We start from the raw sequence: 18,202 nt of genomic DNA on the forward strand, positions 1-18,202 counted from the left end.
TCTAGAAAATGGATGCTTCCTGCTAGCTACGTGAATGGGCATCTGCAGCTGTCGGGAAGCCCTTTTTTCCCGCAGCGCTTTAACTCCCCGCCTCGGAAAACTCCACTTAAAGGATATAAACCTACATGTCGGGGTTCTCTGGACGTGTTAGGAAACTTTATGAGCAGGCTGCCGCTGCTGAAGTGGTGCTCAGCCTCTAGCTAACACAGCTAGCCGGCTAATGCTAGCAGCCACCACTGGGCTGCCAACGCTAGCAGCTAGCTACAAGAGGCTAGCACGAAAATATAAATAAATGCACTGTCTCCTGCTCAGCGGAAGAACGGACACATAAGTCGGACCAAAGGCTACACCTTAAGGTGAGAATATGACAGCGCTAATTAGCCGCACATTTGAGTTTTGATAAATCTCATCCTTCATAACACGTTTGCATGGGAGAGATGTTGGCCTACTGCGTCACTCTGTCAAGGCCTTGCCATGTTACAAAATGCAGCTCTGCTTTAACATCAGATCCATTAAATGTCTGCTGGTGTAATACAGTGCTTTTTCTAGGCACATACAGATTGTAATTCAGTCAGTGCATGCTGCTGGCAGGTGCTGTTAGTTTTCCAGGGAGTGTTTCGAGCCTCTAAAGGCAGCATGGTGTATTAACTCATAATGTCCTGAAGTTGTGTTTATGTATTCTGCCCATTCACATGATGTCTAACTTGCATCTTTGGCCTCATTCACAGGTATGGCCTGGATTTGATTTGGATGGTGCTGGTGATGGCAGAAGGGACTGACACTGGCGAAATGCCCTCCTTTGACCCAAGTCCTTGTTCTGAAGCAAAAAAGAGACCTACTTCTTCTGATGGCAGTGAGTGTCCATCTCTGCTTGTGTTCAACAACCATTTCCATGTCGTTATCTACTGATTGTGTTTCACCATTACAGCTTCACGTCCAAGTATGACTCTACAATATTTTATATCAAACTTTCATAATTAGACATGTAAACAAAGTTAACAAATTGAGCAAAATGCCAATTTGATGATTTTGGGGCAGTCCAAATAGAGCAGCAATTAATGGACAATCTATTAAATCAACATAGAACTAATTGGCAACAATTTTGAGAATCAATTAGGATTTTAAGTCATTTTTAAGAAAAAGTGTCATATTTTCAGGTTCTCAAATGTGAGGATTTGCTGCCTTCTTTGGTCTTTCATTATAGTAAATTTGTTATGTTTGGGTTTGGACATTGTGGTTGGACAAAACCAGACATTTGAAGAGGTCACTGTGTGATATGGTAACAGGCTTTCCTTAATGTTTCTAATACTTTGAACTAAATGATTAATCAAGAAAATAATCTACAGGTAAAACGCACATGATCGTTGCAAGCCTGAATTCAAATTTGTTAATGTTGAAGATTTGCCAGGAGGCAGCAGTAACATGAGTCACAGGTGTGTTTTGAGGTTTCAGGTGGCAGCCAATCTGCAGCGCTCTCCAATATTACAGAATATTGTCAGCCTTATTATTTATTTTTTATTGTCAACAAATCCTACGACAGACTAATGCCTAATATTTTTGCCGGTCTCTGCATACTGCCTGACTTCTCTGACTCAAATTTCAAAAGGGCCACGTAGTTTCCTTAATCATTTGGGCACTAAAGTGCGGTTCTTTGGGATTATTCTGTTGGTGCACTATTGAGTTTTTAAGGCAGCACGGTGTATGTGGAATTAACTCAAAATGTAATGAAGCAACATGTCAGCTTTTGGACAACAATTTACCTTTGTGGCAAGAGGAATATGCCGTATCAGGCCCCACAGATGGTACTTGTTGGTAGGATAATTTAATTGTTGGCTTTTTCATGGGATTTGTTAACAATAAGCTCAGATCTATATGGCCCGACACTCCTAACCTGAACCTCTACCTCCTCTGTAAAATGGGATGATTGAAAAGGTAAATGCTGTGTAAGCATTATTGTCAATGCCCATTTTACAGTGTCTGACCTGTCTACTTAAATTCTGTTTGAAGAAAGGAAGTTATGCTTTCAACTCTGTTTAATGGACCCTGCTCTGTCCATCTGAGATGGTGATTGATTAATCTGTCAGTGCCCTGAGTTGAATCAGACACCCTTTCAGGATCTCTAACTATTTACCTGTGTCATGTTATTGCAGGAGACGAGCCCATGAGGAAAATGCCTGTGTCCAAATTTGGTTCCCGGCCGCGATTTGAGCCTGTACACTTTGTAAGCGGTGGAAGCAGTGGGGGAACTGGCACTGATGAGAAGGAGAACGATAAGGAGCGCAGGAGGAGTGAGTCGTATGGTGCGAGGCAGTGGGACTCTGAGCACTCTGCCTACGGCAGCACCAGCAGAACGCAGGGCTCCTCCTCCCTGAGGCCTGCTTTTGACAGAGTGCCCTCGTACAGCTCTGACTCTTGGGGCTCCCATAGAGACAGAGACAGAGAGAATTTTTCAGGTAGCACAAGTGGGTTGGGATATGGAGGACGTGGGTCCACTTCAAACTTCATGGCAAAAACACAACAGGACTACACAGCTAAGTATGAAGCCCACAGCTCTCGAAATTCAGATTCCTATTCTCAGACCCACAGGTACAATGGATATGGGGGAGGGAGCCGATCAGGAGGTTGGGATTCGGGGCGTCAGGGTTTGGGGTTCAGTCATCAGGACCGGCCGTCGTCAAGCAGACCATTCTGCAGAGTCTACAACAGCCCGGGCAGGAGCAGTCCCACCACTTCTCTGTCAAGCTCATCATCGCAGCCTCTTCCTGTATCTCAGTCCACATTAGATGAGAAGCAGAGGCTGATTGCCAACGTAGCGTCTGCTTTGGCTGTCGCTTTTAGGGACCCTATGTTCATGACTGGCAGCGACTCGCCAAACTATAATTTCATGTTGAGCCGCAGCATTCAGGCCTGTAAGACTAATCCTGAGTATATTTATGTCAACCTGAAGGATATTCCTCAGGCTGACCTACCGAAGAACAGGAAAGTACCAACAGACGGTTATGCCTGTGAACTGAGATGTCAGGGTGTGTACCTTGCTACCGGATACTCTGGGAGTAAAAATGGAGCGAGGGACCGGGCCTCTGAGCAGGCTGTAAAACTCTTCCTGAAACCAGTCGAGGTTCGTGTGGTGCAGCGTAAATACAGGCACTCAGTAGTCAATGACATCGTTGTATGTCAGATGCACAGCCCGACCCCGGCCTTTTTACCTGCACTCCGCAACCCAGAGGATAAACCGACGCCCAGCTCAAAGGGCCAGTACGAGCCTGACAAACGGAAGCACTGGACAGAGTTTGTGGTTATGGACAATGCTCATGACGCCATCTGCATCCTCAACAATTCTGCGGCTTTTAATCGCATGAAGATAGACTATAAGTTTGACCTGCTCCCAAACAGCAGCGCTTGGCTGTGCAGTGTGTACCTCCAGGATGAGCTGGTGGCGCAGGCGACAGGCACTAAAAAGAGCTCAAAGCACGCAGCAGCTGAAGAGGCGGTCAGGAAACTTCGAATGAACCAGGCGCAGCGACAGCAACAGCAGCAACAGCAGCAGCAGCAACAATCATCACAGTACTCCAGGGGAAATAATCAGGCGGATTCTGGTGGACGCTTTGGGCCACAGGGTGGTAAAAAGAAGCATCTGAGCGAGTTGGTTATCCTGGAAAACTCAGACAATGCAATCTGTATCATTAATGACACAGCTCAGTTTAATAAAGTAACCGCTGATTACAAGTTCACAGTCCTGCCTGATCATCGCTGGAGGTGTGAGGTTTACTTGGAAGGACAGTATGTGGCAGCAGGGATTGGGCCCAAAAAGATAGTGAAGCACATCGCAGCAGAGGAGGCCTTAGCCACCTTGAGACAAACGCAGGCTGTGGTCAAATCCAACCTAAGAAAGGAGGGTCACAATGACGCCATATCCCGATCCCAAATCCTCGCTCGATCCGGTGAGGAGGCCATAAAGCAGGAGATTAAGGAAGACAACATTGGAAACCAGCTGCTCCGCAAGATGGGCTGGAAAGGAGGCGGTCTGGGCCGAGATGGTGAAGGCATAGCGGAACCGATCAGGGTGAAGGAACAGTTCTCCAGAGAAGGGCTGGGTATGGACACGGACAAAACCGGAAACCAGCTCAGCAAGCGCGATATTGAGGACATCATTCGTAACTATGCCAGCTCAGACCGTCAGGATGATCTCCGCTTCTCCACTGACCTCACCAACGATGAACGCAAGCAGATCCACCAGATATCTCAGAAATACGGCCTACGAAGCAAATCGTACGGACAGGGACGCCAGCGGTTCCTTGTTGTCAGTCGCAAAGTACACAAAGACCAGCTCATTGGTCAGCTTTTACAGGAAGGACAGGTGGGACGATACGAGCTCGTGAAACCTCAGGCCTCACACTAATTTGCATGCAGAGCGAAAACAAAACAAAAAAAACTGCCATCGGTTTGGACTTCGGAGCAAATCACTCTCAAATGTAACTGCTGTGTTTATACTTGTGTGTGTAACACATTTACAACACATTAATAAATGAGAATCCTTCAGGTATCACCTGTGGTTTCTGCATTCCTTTGCCATGAAATGTACTTTAGCTTTAGCAGGAGCTATAGGATAAGTAATTTGTCTTCTTTTTGTCTCCTGCCATTCCACATGTCCATTTGTTTCACTTTTGCACACACTTGTGTTCAGTGCTTTGTGGTATCAAGTCCTGATGATGCTCCAGATGTTTCATGATTTTAAAAAAATGGCTTTATTTCATTTTTTTTCACCAAAATCCACTTTTTGTTTCGTGGCTATTTAAGGAACCTGGCAGAATATGCAGCGTTTTACTGCTTGTATGTGAACATTGTACACAGTTGACTCATGAAAGGATTAGAGAGGCATTAACATCAAATTGTAGCTAGATGTACCTGTCTCACTGTAGTGATACATCTCTATTCAGCAATACCTGCAATGTTATTTGCTCTTTTAACACCTGGAGATCATTCTACAAGTACAAGCAGCATCCATGATCAGAAAATCAAAGCTGTGATCTTTGTTCAGTGTCAGATGTGTTGGTTTGTGTGAGTACAGTTAACTTGTCTGCTTGTTTTCACAGCTGTAATAACTGAATAAATCAAAATGATTACCATCAACAAGCTGAACTTGATTACGATGACTATTTTTCTACTGCGAGCTATAAAGGGACAAAGACAACTGATGTATATTTATTTTATTTACAAGAAAATGTACAGTTTGTTACATGGGTTACCAGTGCAAAGTTTTATAATCTGAAAACAGACACCATCCTGTTTAAACAGTACAATCAGCATATTATGATCGCTGATTTGTGAGATTGTAAAATAGTATAGAAATGTTGTCACACAGCTTTGAATGTCAGCATTATGAAACTCATGAAACAAAGTTAAGTGCCCAGGAAGGGTACTAAATGTCTTGTTTCTGTGTTGAAGAGGGACGTATATATTCACCAATATCTAGAACATTTAAAGTTTTTTAAAAGGCATGGCTTTATAAGTACAGTTGAGAGAAAAATGACCCCCAAAGGCATCTACAGAGTTTACAACTTGTTAGAGGGATGTTTGTCCATGCCAGGTTAAGGTTCGATCCCTCTGAGAAGCTTTCAAAAGGCAGAAAGAAACAAAACCAAAAGGAGTGAGGCCTCTGAAACAGAAGGGGAAACACCCACGAACAGCTTTGTGTTTTTTTTTTTCTTTGTAGATATTAACTGTCTGTATCTACACGGCAAACCACACAGCAAGCACATCTAATTACCTGTCACTGTATCATCCAACCAGTGTACTTCATGTATAAATCAACAGGTAGTAAAGTGACAACTGAGAGACTGGCAATTGCTTTTTTTTTTTTTTTTTTAAAAAAGCAAGTAACCCAGATATAACAAGGTACATTAACTTTTAACAAACATACGCTATTGCCCAACAATAGCATTCGGCAGGAGTGAATGCCACAACACAACAGCATACAAACTTAGCAACAGTTATGGGACAAATATACTGCGAGGGATTTTAAGATGTGTTATTTTATTTCAGTGAGATCAGTTGTTTTCTTGATTGGTGGTTTCTTGATTCTGGGCTGGACACTGTTCATACTCTGAACACTCACGGGGGTCAACAGTCACGCCAACTCTGTTCAACAATAGCAGAAACCCTCTTCTCGTACTCCCGCTTGTTTTCCTGGTACAGCTGGGCTGCTTGGCTGTTGGCTGGACTGTTTGGGTTTGGCTCATCCAGTAAAGACTTTAAATATACAACAAAGAATGTCAGCGGGACAGTTGTCACATATAATCACTTGATTGGTTACAAAATCTGTGTGGATATTATTTGTATTTGGCACATGCTATGTGCGTGTCTCCATAAAGGAGTGTTAGATTACCTGTATTGAAGTTAAGATTGAAGAGACATCATAAGTTGGACTCCAACGATTCTGAAGTATATCTAAGCATATGCTGCCATCTGCATACACTGCAAAAGAGCATAGAGAATATAGAGCTTTTTAAAGATGGATGATACAGAAAAGAAGTTGTTGAATAAAAGAACAAAATGTGACATGTTTTAAATGCTGCAGTTATCAGGCAGTGAGGTACGTACCATTTGGATGAAACATTTTGGAGACAAATCGCACTGTTGGAGGTTTATTTGGATATTCCTCTGTGAATTCAATGGTAAGTTTGAAGGTTCCTGAAAGTCAGAAGTAATGGCATAGTATGAATTGACAGAGTCCAGTGCTGTAAGCTATATTATCTAAATGTGGGAGACCTGATCAGTAGTTGTACTTTAATGGTAAAAAACAAACAAACTTTGAAGGCACCATCTAAAATCTAGTCACAACAATGCCAATCGACATAATCTTAACAAGATAAATCCAGGTTTTTTTAATTTGTTGGTTTAATGTCATGGCAGTTTTCGATGTTAAGAGCTTTAGAGAGGACTTACCATCTTCAAAAGGTGTTCCCTCCGGTCTAAAAGAGAGATAACAAACAGGTTGTAAAACAATCTTCAAAAGGTTCTTCTGAACTTTTCAGATTCTGATTTGAAATAATCAGAAGACCCGCTGTGCTAAACTACAGCTATTCTACTTATTTTATGTCCAAACCAAGCAGGAAACACTTCAACAAAACAGTTGATTACTAAAACATCTAAAACTCCTCTGCCATACTTTTTTTTCTCAAAATAATTTAACTGGACTTACCCAAAAATGACAGCGTTCCATACCATGATATTGTTTTCTGATGGAGCACCACTAACTCCAGCTGGAGGATCCTCTTGCAGCCTAACAGATAAAGAAGAGCACAGGGGTATCACATAATGCAGGTGATACTGGACAGAGCACACAGGAGTCAAAGTCACTACTGCCACACGTACTGCATTGTGCTCCTGATGGTGGTCAACAGGGCAGGTGACAAATACTCGGCAATATTAAAAAGTGGGAGAGAAGCTTCTCATGTAAGAATCAGCAGCAGCGGTTGAATATGAAACGGGAAAACAAGCCCAATGTCACATCTCTACACCTGACAAACAATCCATTATTTCCTATAATAATAATAATAACTAATTTTTCCGTTTTTTAACAGAGGGACATCTATGCCACTGTAGTTATGCTGTAAAGTGGTAAATGCTCCTTTGCCAGCTTGGTCATTACAGCCGCATTCTGAATTTGTTTATTAAAGTTTACATTGTGAAAAACTTGGACTCTGTGACCATCAGTACTGTTTAGATGGAACATGCTGTAGATCAGGGATAAGAAACCATGTGCCATAGCTGACTGTGCTGAATATCTGCAGCTTTTTACTGACTGCATGGCAGATGGTTGCTTATCCTCAGGCTTAAACAGTGATCTATGAAGGCCCGGGGACAGGAGCTCCCTTCATCAGCGTGTGTTTGAACAGTGAAAGATGGATCTACCCAAAGGTTTTATCTGGGTGTGAGGGGCCGTCTGGCCAATGACTTTAACTGTATCCCCAATGACCAGTTACAAATACACTTCACAGAAACCACACAAGAGTAGAGCCACTGACAGTTTCGGGGAATAGCTCGGGGTTACGTGGCTATGATACACAGATGATAAATCGCAGTTGTACGACATCTACGGAAGCGATCAATCAGTTACAAAACATCAACGTTAATACTGCCTTGTTAACGGTGGTGTCAGCGCTACCTTCCAATTTGTCACTGCTTGGCAAAAGCTTACCTATCATTATATAATAATGTTTCCCCAAATTAGCGACATACACTCTAACCAGAGACAAATACACAATTATAATCCGCCGGTGTTTATATGACTATTTATGTTATTGTCTCTTGCTGGTAAATACCGCTTGAGCTAACGCTCAGAAGCTAGCCGTAGGTTGCTAACGTTAGCTAACTATAGCTACTTCTCTGTTGTTTTCTTGACGCTTACCGTTTAAAATCTCTCATTAAACGTCGTCTTGCTGGAGTTGACATCCTGTTTACACGAAACCCTAAATCCTTAGCATAAACGTAAGCGGCTCAGGTGTGAGGAAATATATATTTTTTTAATCGGTGTATTGTTTTATCTCCCAGGTTAGCTGGCTAGCCAACGATTGCTAGTTTGTCAAATATTTGGCTGCCTATGCTAGTCTAAGGGCGCTACCACTTACACCTGAAAGAGGGCATTAACGTCGACCGGCTATAAATTGGTAAGCTGTATAGTCACACTAATGCACTCTAACAGTATCAATTAATGCAATATTAACAAATATTATTGTTTGCCTTTGTGATCCCGTTTCAAGTCGTTGTAAATATAGCTGAAGTATTTTTTCATATGTCTTAGGTAACCCCGTCGCCACACTTGTATCAGTCCAGCGAAAATTACGTCATTTGTTTAGCACCCATATTTAGTCTGCTCGGAAGACGGAAAAGAATTTAAGGTTTTATCCTTCCCTTCTTCAACTTATTCACCTTTAGACCAATTTATTGATTAATTCAATCCACATTCAATTATTTACTTACGGTAAAACTCGCAACTGTTTCTAATTTAAGGTAGTAAGGGCTGACGTCTCGTGTTACAGTAACATTTAAAGACCACTAGGTGGCGCGCAGCTCCTAAGTGTTGTAAATTATCTCAAACATCTGAAAGCACGATTAATAAAACTATTACCTCAAAAGTAACCTACACTTACTGTAATAACTACAGCTTGTTGGGGCTTTGCCAGCGTAAAGAATGATCAAAAGAGAATATTCACCAAAAAGAAGGATGATGAGATGGAACAAAATCACAACTTTGGACAAGTATGCATGTATGTCCCATATGGTCTAGCGGTTAGGATTCCTGGTTTTCACCCAGGCGGCCCGGGTTCGACTCCCGGTATGGGAACACGATCTTTTGATTTAGGAGATTAATGACTGAAATGTCTTGACATACAAAATATACATTGTTTTTTGCACTGTTTTTTTTTATCAACGCAAACTATGATGAATGTTTTTTTAGCCGTGGGTTATTTAACACAGCCCCCACAACATGCGCTTATCATTTCCAGAGAATCTCCTGTAGACCCCGCCCGTTTGAGGAGTTATCCTCAATTGCTCTCATCTCACAAGGGCTTGGACATTCCCGGAAGATGCCAGTTTCCACATATATCTAATCGTTGTTCGGGAGAACAAACTGGACTCAAACGAAACTACAACGCTTGCTTATACAACCGACATTTTTTCGTCCGCAACTTTATTTGACTAAATCGTGTTTGCCTGTAAAACTAAACATTAACCGAAAAGCATTCACTGTCGCTTAGATACCACTCAATACTAGTAAATCTAAGGAATCAAATATTAATTTGTCATTATTTTCTCATTAAGCAGCAGCGGGATATGACGCGGATTCTAAACAACTTTTTCCATAAGGTCTTTTGGTCCACCACCGTCCCTTAATGCTCACTTCTAACCCCCCTGGTGTGGTTTACTACAGCCAGGCTGCAGCCAAACTTTGGTGCCGGGCCAATCATTTCCCAGGAAAATGTGACTGCTAGGAATTCCCCACACATCAGCCCCTGTCGGAGAAAACTGCAACCTTGTGTCAGGACGCACACGAAAGCAGCAGGAGGGTTAAGCTGACCGGTGACTGTGCGATGATGCAGCCATAGGACCGTCTGTCTCCAGCCCGCACCAGGGATAACAATGTTTTTCTAAGGTCGCCGTGTTTCACAAGGACAGCCACTAACTGCCTGTTTAAAGCCAGAGGATATGCTGTGCTGACAACTTCTACCAGGGTGAGTCCTCTGAGTATCCTTAAAGGAGTGGTTTATAGTTATTGCTTGCTTTCTTGTAACAATGCAATTATCTGAATATAACATGACTTCCCTGTGGAGTCATTTCTTTGTATTTTTTCCCTCTTATTTGTGGTTAAATAATCAGGGTTTTCAGCAGATAATACCACGTATAGCCCATTGTAGGATATTAAAGCAGTTTGTATACCAGAGGCCTTTTATTGCAGAGTGCCTACACTCAGTACTCTTAAAGTTGTCATACTAGAGAACGTCTAAAGGAGTGTGACTGAACTCATGATGCTAGTATTAGCCACTGGGATACACAGCTCTGCTTTGCCTACTACTCCATAGATTTCTGTGACTCCCCTTTGTGTCAGTCAGCTGGCATGTGACTGCACTGATTGTGTGGGTGTGTGTGCTGAAACTTGACAATTAAGTGCTTCAGAGATGTCCCTTTGACAATGCACAGCTACAACTGTATTTAGTATTTAGTTCAATCATTAGAGCTCTTAAACTGATAGTTGGGGCACTCATTTTATCCTTCATAGTCAGAAATAAGTCTTGACCCTGAGTCTGTGACATGGGAAATGTCAGTCTACTGTACACCTTCAGCCTCAGGCTAGAGTTCATCAGTGTTAGAGCTGAAATGATGAGTCAGTTAATCCATTACTCGATCTATGGAAAATGAATCACAACAATTATGATAATCGAATGCCAAAAAAAACACTAGTTGCAGCTTCTAAAAATCTTTACTCTGCAGTGATAGTGAATTGGTTATCTTGTTTTTTTGACTCTTGGTTGCACAAAATAAGTATTTTAGATGTGCCAAATAAGTTGCAGCCCTGTTTTGGATATATTTAACTGTGAAAAATAACGAAAACTATAGCAGCCAAATGATAATCTGACTCCACATGTGTGTCACTCATTCCACTGAAGAAGCCTCAGACTGAAAATATTCACTAAAATGGGCGTTGCTTTGGGAGTGAGTCTCAAATGCTCATCAGGCTCCCTCAGAGGACAAATATAACTGAATGTTTGCAGCATTTTATAGAAAAATATGTCTGCAAAGCCTGACAATCAGTATTTTTTGAAATAGTTTATCAAACTCCTTTTCTGTGGCAAGTCTAAATGTTTGCCAGATGTTTACATTTTTGGGCTAAGATGCTTGTATCATGGAACAGACAAACACAATCTCATTGGTCGACTGCAGTTGCTCCCTTCAGAGGAGGCGGCTGTGACGCAGAGGGAGCGGGGAGAGTTATGTGTTCAGCTTGTCAGTCCCACTAGAGACAGGACCAGCTGGACCCACCAACCCTTCACCCACCCGCCCTCCCCTCCTCTCCCCCTCTCCCCTCCCCTCCCCTAAAGTCTTCATATGGTGGGAACACTGGCAGAGGCTTGGGGATAATTGGAAACTTCAATCCACTGAAACCAATTACCCAGAACAAGACTTTCCAAATATACTCAAGTGTGGAGTCATCCTGTTTGCTTCAAGCATGTGCCTTTGCTTTAGAAACATCTCCTCATGCTTCTGCCACACATTTAGCCCCTGTTTTTACCCCTTTCCTCTCTGCTTTGACAGCTCTAATGCTGCACAGCCTCTGAGTGATATGGCAAGTCGTGTGTGTTTGTGCAAGCTGCAGATATTAGACTGTGCGGTCAAGGCTAAAGCGGTTCCCGGTAGCCGTCTTATCCCATGACGGTGATGTCACCATCAGCAGTCTGACCAAGGACAACAATGGAGAGAGAGCTGTCCGATACCGTTCTCCCTTTAGTGATGAGGAGCTCCTCAGACATCAGACACTTCTCCTTGTTGCCCAAGATGTACCCGCCTGTCTTAATGGGCTGCTGGGTATTGATTTGGCTACACAAAAAGAAGATCTGAGCTTTTATCCTATTTAGAAAGCAGCACTCCAGTTTCACAAAAGCTTTCAGTGTGGCCTTGTAAGAGATGGGAATCCAGCGGCTTTTTTCCTTTGTTGGCAAATGAGGTAATCTGTAAAAACAGGTTTACCTCCCGGTAACATTGTTCAGAAATATTTGTGTATCCAGGAGCTAATATGATGTTTTTTTTTTAGCTAGAGCTTTAATGTTAAGTGCCCACACAGACAAATACATTTAACTTGCTTACTAACTCCTGAAAGCTTGAAAATACATTAAAAAAAACTCTTAGGCCATCCTGTTTACGTAATGATCCTTTCTTAGGTGTAAATTGTGGTAATTTTGTGCCTTAGAAAAACCACAAGATGGCAATGTTCTTATGCTTTAACTAAACAAACATTCAAATGAGATGGCTGAAACCTTAAATGACTTGCATAAATGCAGGAACCGACTTGTGAAAAGAGAAATAAAACTGTTGAACTTCCCTTTTTGACATGTCGAAAAATACCCCATGTTGTCCTGTTTTCTGTTGAGGGTTTGCAGGGGAACTGTTATTTGCAAAGTTCCTTAATTGTACGCTGCTGTTTCACCACCCCAGGCTTTTGACACCTGAATTTCACCTTGTCAGACATGTTTGATTGCTAGGCGGCAGCAGTAAACCGCTGCCACTGGACATGACGTCAGAGAGAAAGGGGAGATGAGGGAAATTCCACCTGTAACCTCATTCTGCTCTCTTTGCTGCCTGCCTCACAGACATGTGACTTGGACGAGTCATCATGCCTTAGTTTCTCCATGAATCTGTGTGTTAATGTGATGTAATACAGGGCCAAGTCGGACTATTTTTAGCATGTGAAAAGGACAGTATGACTTTTTTTTTTAAAAAGTATGTAGTTGTGGTAGAAACAAGACTGTGAATGTTAGTTTTGAAAAGCCTTCAAAATTATCAGGAGGTGGAGGATTTTTTAAGATAAGACAAAAGATTGTTTCCACATTGGGGGAAATTTGCAATTTGATTCAATAATCAAAAAATTACAAAAGTGAGGCAATAGTAACAACTTTATGGTGTTAATCAAGTGAGATTAGACTACAAAAACATCAGTTTCACTTGAGGGAATAGCTCGAAATTTTGAAAATATTTGCTGTCTTTCAGGGAGTTTCACATCACTGTCATGCCTGTACAGTTAAAATGAAGCTACCAACAGGTACCGATTAGCTTAGCATAGCATAGCATAAAGACTGGAAACGGGGAAAAAGCTAGTCTGTCCAAGGGTAACAAAATCTTCCCTCAAACCCACCAATTGTATGGATTAAATAAACAAGATCCAATGTGTAAATTAGTGAGCTTTACAGTTGCAGACAAACTTTGCTACCTTTTGGACAGAGCCAGTCTAGCTTTTTATCCCTGTTTTCAGACTTTATGCTAAGCTAAGCTAACCAGCTGTTAGCTGCAGCTATAAATTGAATAGACAGGTATTAGAGTGATAATCTTGGCTCAAACTATTTCCTAAAATGTCAAACTATTGCATTAATCAAAAGGCTTGAATAATACATCAGTCTATGCAAAGCAGAAAAGGCTTAAATTCTTCAGGTTTCAGGGAAAATAAGAAAAAATGTGTTTTGTGAGTTTTACACAACTTTATTCTCAATATACGACGATGGATCACACAATACAGTGTCCGCTCTGGTAGCATGTGACATCACGATATAGATTAACTACATTACTTAGATGTTTTGTGGTCCATAGAAGCACACAGTGTAGTAAGCTCTATCACTGATGCATGTGTAATTACATTAAGGAGTGATGGCTTTGTTTATAATGTTCTAGCACACTCTAGTTTGATCACACAAAGTAGTTTCGCACAAAAATAGAAACTGGCTGTGCGTGCAACTTTAGCGCATAATGATATTTTCCCCCTGTCATTTCTCATGTCTCTTTGAGCTAATGAGGTAGCACTGAGTGGTTCACCGGGGCCTTTCATGAGTCAGCTCAGCCCAGCTCAGATTCAAACGGTGAGCTTTGCACCGAAGAAGCCAAACGATCTCTCCTCATTCAACTTGCAGCAAACTCTTCTCAGCAATTGTGACCAATATAAGTGAAGACAGAGTCGACAGAATTTGCAGGTGAGCTCTGGCAGCTCATCACGTCTGCTGAGAGGCAGTTTTTCTGTCTTCACCATCAGTAAACTTGTTTTTTCTTTTGGGTTAATTTCAGAGTGACAGGCAGCGCACAGGCTTGTTGAATTATTTAACTGCATGTAGCCAATGGGTATTATAATCTAGGCTCTGAGTGACGGAGCAATATGCTCTCAGGGCCTCATGGCATTTTATTAATAATGAGCTTGAGATAAACTAGAGCTCTCGGGTTAAAAACTGCTGGCTGTTGGTGTACACAGGAGCCCTGAATTTTCTGGTGTGACACAGATGGACTTTTCAATACCTCTGAGTGTTTATGATAAGATTTCTGAATGAGGAACAACAGATATGTGTTAAGTGATGTGACGGTGTTTGACTGCAGGTAGCTGTTACAGCCCAGAGAGGTGTGATGTGGATTGTGTGGATTGTTGGCCTGCTCCTTGTGTTTGATAATTAATGGGTTGCAGTTTGTGTGTATGTGTAGCAGTAGACCTAATGCTACTACATCAGCTAGCTCCTGCTCCTCTGTTCAATAGCTTCTGTATGTTGCATTATAACCTAAAACATGAATGCCACTTGTTTGGATTATTGGCCAACACCTCCACGAGATAAGTTGAATACTATGGGGGCCCAGTATACAAGAAGTCTTAAACCACTGGCCCAGGGAGTTAATAGTATCTCTGCAATAAATTATTGTAAGTGTGTAAATTAGGCTAAACTGAACACCTCATTGAACGTCATCTGCTAAAGGCCTGTAGTCGGTGCATCGAACTCTGCTCTGAATGCATTGTCTTTGTTAGGTCTGCATGTTTGTAGTCATACTCAGTCAGCACAGTGAATCATCTCAGATCCTGGCTCTGCTCAGGATGTTCACTGTCCGAGAATGATAACGTTTTCACAGCGCTATGAGCTTTCACGTTATTGAACAAACTAGATTGTTGCAGCAGCAGAGTCTGACCTCAACCAGCACTTTTAAATCAAAATAACTGTGGTATTTACATTTCCCTTTCGATCTTTCACTACAATCCAGGCCTGACAGATGCTTTCTCCTACAATAATTATTTGTCCATCTCAGTGGGGTTAATTATAACGCCTTGCTGCCCTCTTGTTTACCTCATTCTGTGTCTCTTGCGGGGTGCACTTCTGCCCTGTTAGCTGGCCTCTGACAGCCTCAGCTTCCCTGTTCTTTATTTGATCGGCTCGAGCAGCCATCAGATGACCTCCGAACTACACAAATAATTCTGTGCGTCCTCCAAAGGCTCCCATATCTCATTCTGTCAAGGATTGTTTCAAAATGTTTGTCAGGTTTTATGAGCCCACAGTCCTCCAACATAACCCTGACTTTTCTGAGTGCAGTTCTTAATGGAGTGGTTTGTCTGGTACAAATTTGTTGAGCATGCCTGGATAGACTGTGTCATATAAATCAAGTAGGAGCAAAAAATATAAAAATATAAAATGAAGTGAGCACTAGTGCTATTTGAGGCGTCCATTTACTAAAATCTGACCCATACAATAAGCATTCAGGCTTAGATAACATTTATTGTCATATAAATGCCTGAATAACTAACTGAAATACAATCAAATTAACGTGTTTTCTTGTGCAGAGATTAGTATAGCAGTATTAGATTATGATATTGTTATGATGTGAATCTTGTTGCTCAAGATGACGTTGACATTTGGATAAAGAGACAATAATAATAATGAATACCATGCAAGTAGTGACCCAGTGTCCCTTTTTTGGCTTAAAGGGAATTCACTGACACAGGCCTTCACCACAGCAGCTTCTTGGTGCGAAGCATTGCTGTGCTCTGCCCTTTAGTGGGGACATACTGCTGCTTCTGTTGTGACAAGCCTCTGTTATGCAGAATTATCACAAAAGAATAACCTGTGACCCTTCCTGGGCTGCAAAGGAAAGGTGTGTCTTTTCAGTTAATCTAGGGGATCACATGACTCTGCATTGATCACACATCAGAGCTTTTTTTTTTTTGCTCCAGATAATCCACCACCATTGTAGGAATAATGCAAGAACACAATGCACTGTATGAGACAGACTTTTTGTGTTTCACACTGTGGACTGATTTTAATTGTATTCCTGTGACATGCCATGAAGCACCAGCAATTTAAACATCTTCACTTTTATTGCTTTCTCCCCTGAGCTTGGATGTAATTTGTTGTGCAAATCTGGGTGGGTTTGCGTTCAGTATTGCAGAAGATAATTGGAAGGACTGCAAATTCTTAAGAAGAATGAGTGCAAACAGTTTCTTTCTGTTTTTGTTTTTTTTTGCTGTGTTTGAGTAAAATACACAATAACATATTATTCACATGCTGCTCATAAAGCTGTACAGTTTAGTCTAGCTTTCAGGGAATGAATGTGCCTTTTCAAACACTGTAAACCAAAGACTAAAGATGTGTATCTGGTGTAACTCAGTAACATTTTCTACTGCTTGTCCACTTCTTTTCAGTCACGTCCAAACGTTTGAGCAGTGATTTCCTAGCAATCTAGTGTCTATCTTTCACCAACATTTATTTACACACGCAAGGTGTGTGTGTGTGTGTGTGTGTGTGTGTGTGTGTGTGTGTGTATATATATATATATATATATATATACACACACACACACACACATACATATAAAGTGGTGTGAAAAAGTATTTGCCCCCTTACAGATTTCTTCTGTTTTTGCTTTATTGTCACACTTACATGTTTCAGATCATCAAACCAATTTTAATATCAGACAAAGATGACCTGAGTAAACTGGCCCTATGTGAAAAAGTAATTGCCCCCTCCTTGTTAAATCATGAATTAACTGTGATTAACCACATTTTTGAAAGCTGAGTTCAATTTCACTTGATTAGCTGTAGAATCAAGAAATCACCTAAATAGACAACATGAAGTAGGCTAAAAGATCTCAAAATGCAACACATCATGCCCCGATCTAAAGCAATTCAAGAACAGACAAGAAACAAAGTTATTGACATCTATCAGTCTGGAAAGGGTTACGAAGCCATTTCTAAGGCTTTGGGACTCCAGCGAACAACAGTGACAGCCATTATCCCCGAATGGAGAAAACATGGAGCAGTGGTGAATCTTCCCAGGACTACCGGCCTACCAAAATTACTCCAAGAGTGCGTCAACGTCTCATGCAGGAGGTCACAAAAGAACCCTAAACAACATCTAAAGCACTGCAGGCCTCACTTGCCTCAGTTAAGCTCAGTGTCCATGATTCAACAATAAGAAAGAGAGTGGGCAAAAATGGCCTCCATGGCAGAGTTCCAAGGTGAAAACCACTGCTGACCAAAAGGAACACAAAGGCACATCTCACATTTGCTAAAAAACATCTTGATGATCCCCCACACTTTTGGGAAAATATTCTGTGGACTGACGAGACAAAAGTGGAACTTTTTGGAAGGTGTGCGTCCCGTTACATCTGGCGTAAAACTAACACAGCATTTGGGAGAAAGAACATCATACCGACAGTCAAACATGGTGGTGGTAGTGTGATGGTCTGGGGCTGCTTTGCTGCTTCAGGACCTGGACAACTTGGCGTAATTGATGGAACCATGAATTCTGCTCTCTACCAGAAAATCCTGAAGGAGAATGTCCGGCCATCAGTTCGTGACCTTAAGCTCAAGCGCATTTGGGTTATGCAGCAGGACAATGATCCGAAGCACACCAGCAAGTCCACCTCTGAATAGCTAAAAAAAAAAAACAAAGTGAAGGTTTTGGATTGAACTAGTCAAAGTCAGGATTAAAATTGGTTTGATGATCTGAAACATGTAAGTATGACAAAAAAGCAAAAACAGAAGAAATCTGTAAGGGGGCAAATACTTTTTCACAGCACTGTATATATACATATATACTGTATATACACACACACATCTATTCCGTGTCTGTCCATCCTGGAGGAAACATCCCTCCTCTCTTACTCCACCTGGGGATTTTCCTTATCTGACCCA

The 18,202-nt window shown here is 41.7% G+C and overlaps 3 protein-coding genes and 1 non-coding gene across 4 annotated transcripts in view; 3 read left to right on the plus strand and 1 right to left on the minus strand.

The window, feature by feature from the left end:
- Positions 1-9: 9 nt before the first annotated feature.
- nkrf (NFKB repressing factor) lies at positions 10-5,123 on the plus strand. Its single transcript, XM_070837254.1, has 3 exons — positions 10-356; positions 729-853; positions 2,151-5,123. The coding sequence occupies exons 2-3, from the start codon at positions 751-753 to the stop codon at positions 4,397-4,399; spliced, it is 2,352 nt and encodes a 783-aa protein (XP_070693355.1). The 5' UTR covers positions 10-356; positions 729-750; the 3' UTR covers positions 4,400-5,123.
- Positions 5,124-5,192: 69 nt separating this feature from the next.
- On the minus strand, positions 5,193-8,588 carry ube2a (ubiquitin-conjugating enzyme E2A (RAD6 homolog)). Its single transcript, XM_070836562.1, has 6 exons — positions 8,411-8,588; positions 7,202-7,282; positions 6,946-6,971; positions 6,601-6,690; positions 6,386-6,474; positions 5,193-6,249 (listed from the first exon to the last, which is right to left on the minus strand). Exons 1-6 carry the CDS (start codon positions 8,452-8,454, stop codon positions 6,121-6,123), a joined length of 459 nt encoding a protein of 152 aa, XP_070692663.1. The 5' UTR covers positions 8,455-8,588; the 3' UTR covers positions 5,193-6,120.
- Positions 8,589-9,274: 686 nt separating this feature from the next.
- On the plus strand, positions 9,275-9,346 carry trnae-uuc (transfer RNA glutamic acid (anticodon UUC)). The gene has a single exon. It is a non-coding gene; the product is annotated as a tRNA-Glu (tRNA).
- A 271-nt stretch (positions 9,347-9,617) lies between these two features.
- The window catches only part of elf1 (E74-like ETS transcription factor 1), a 38,927-nt gene continuing 30,342 nt past the window's right edge, over positions 9,618-18,202 (plus strand). Inside the window, exon 1 of the mRNA XM_070836651.1 lies at positions 9,618-10,235. The gene's annotated coding sequence lies outside the window, so the exon portion shown is untranslated. The remainder of the gene's footprint in view (positions 10,236-18,202) is intronic.

This window comes from Pempheris klunzingeri, chromosome 9, assembly GCF_042242105.1.
Source record: "Pempheris klunzingeri isolate RE-2024b chromosome 9, fPemKlu1.hap1, whole genome shotgun sequence".
Classification (NCBI taxonomy): Eukaryota; Metazoa; Chordata; class Actinopteri; order Acropomatiformes; family Pempheridae; genus Pempheris; species Pempheris klunzingeri.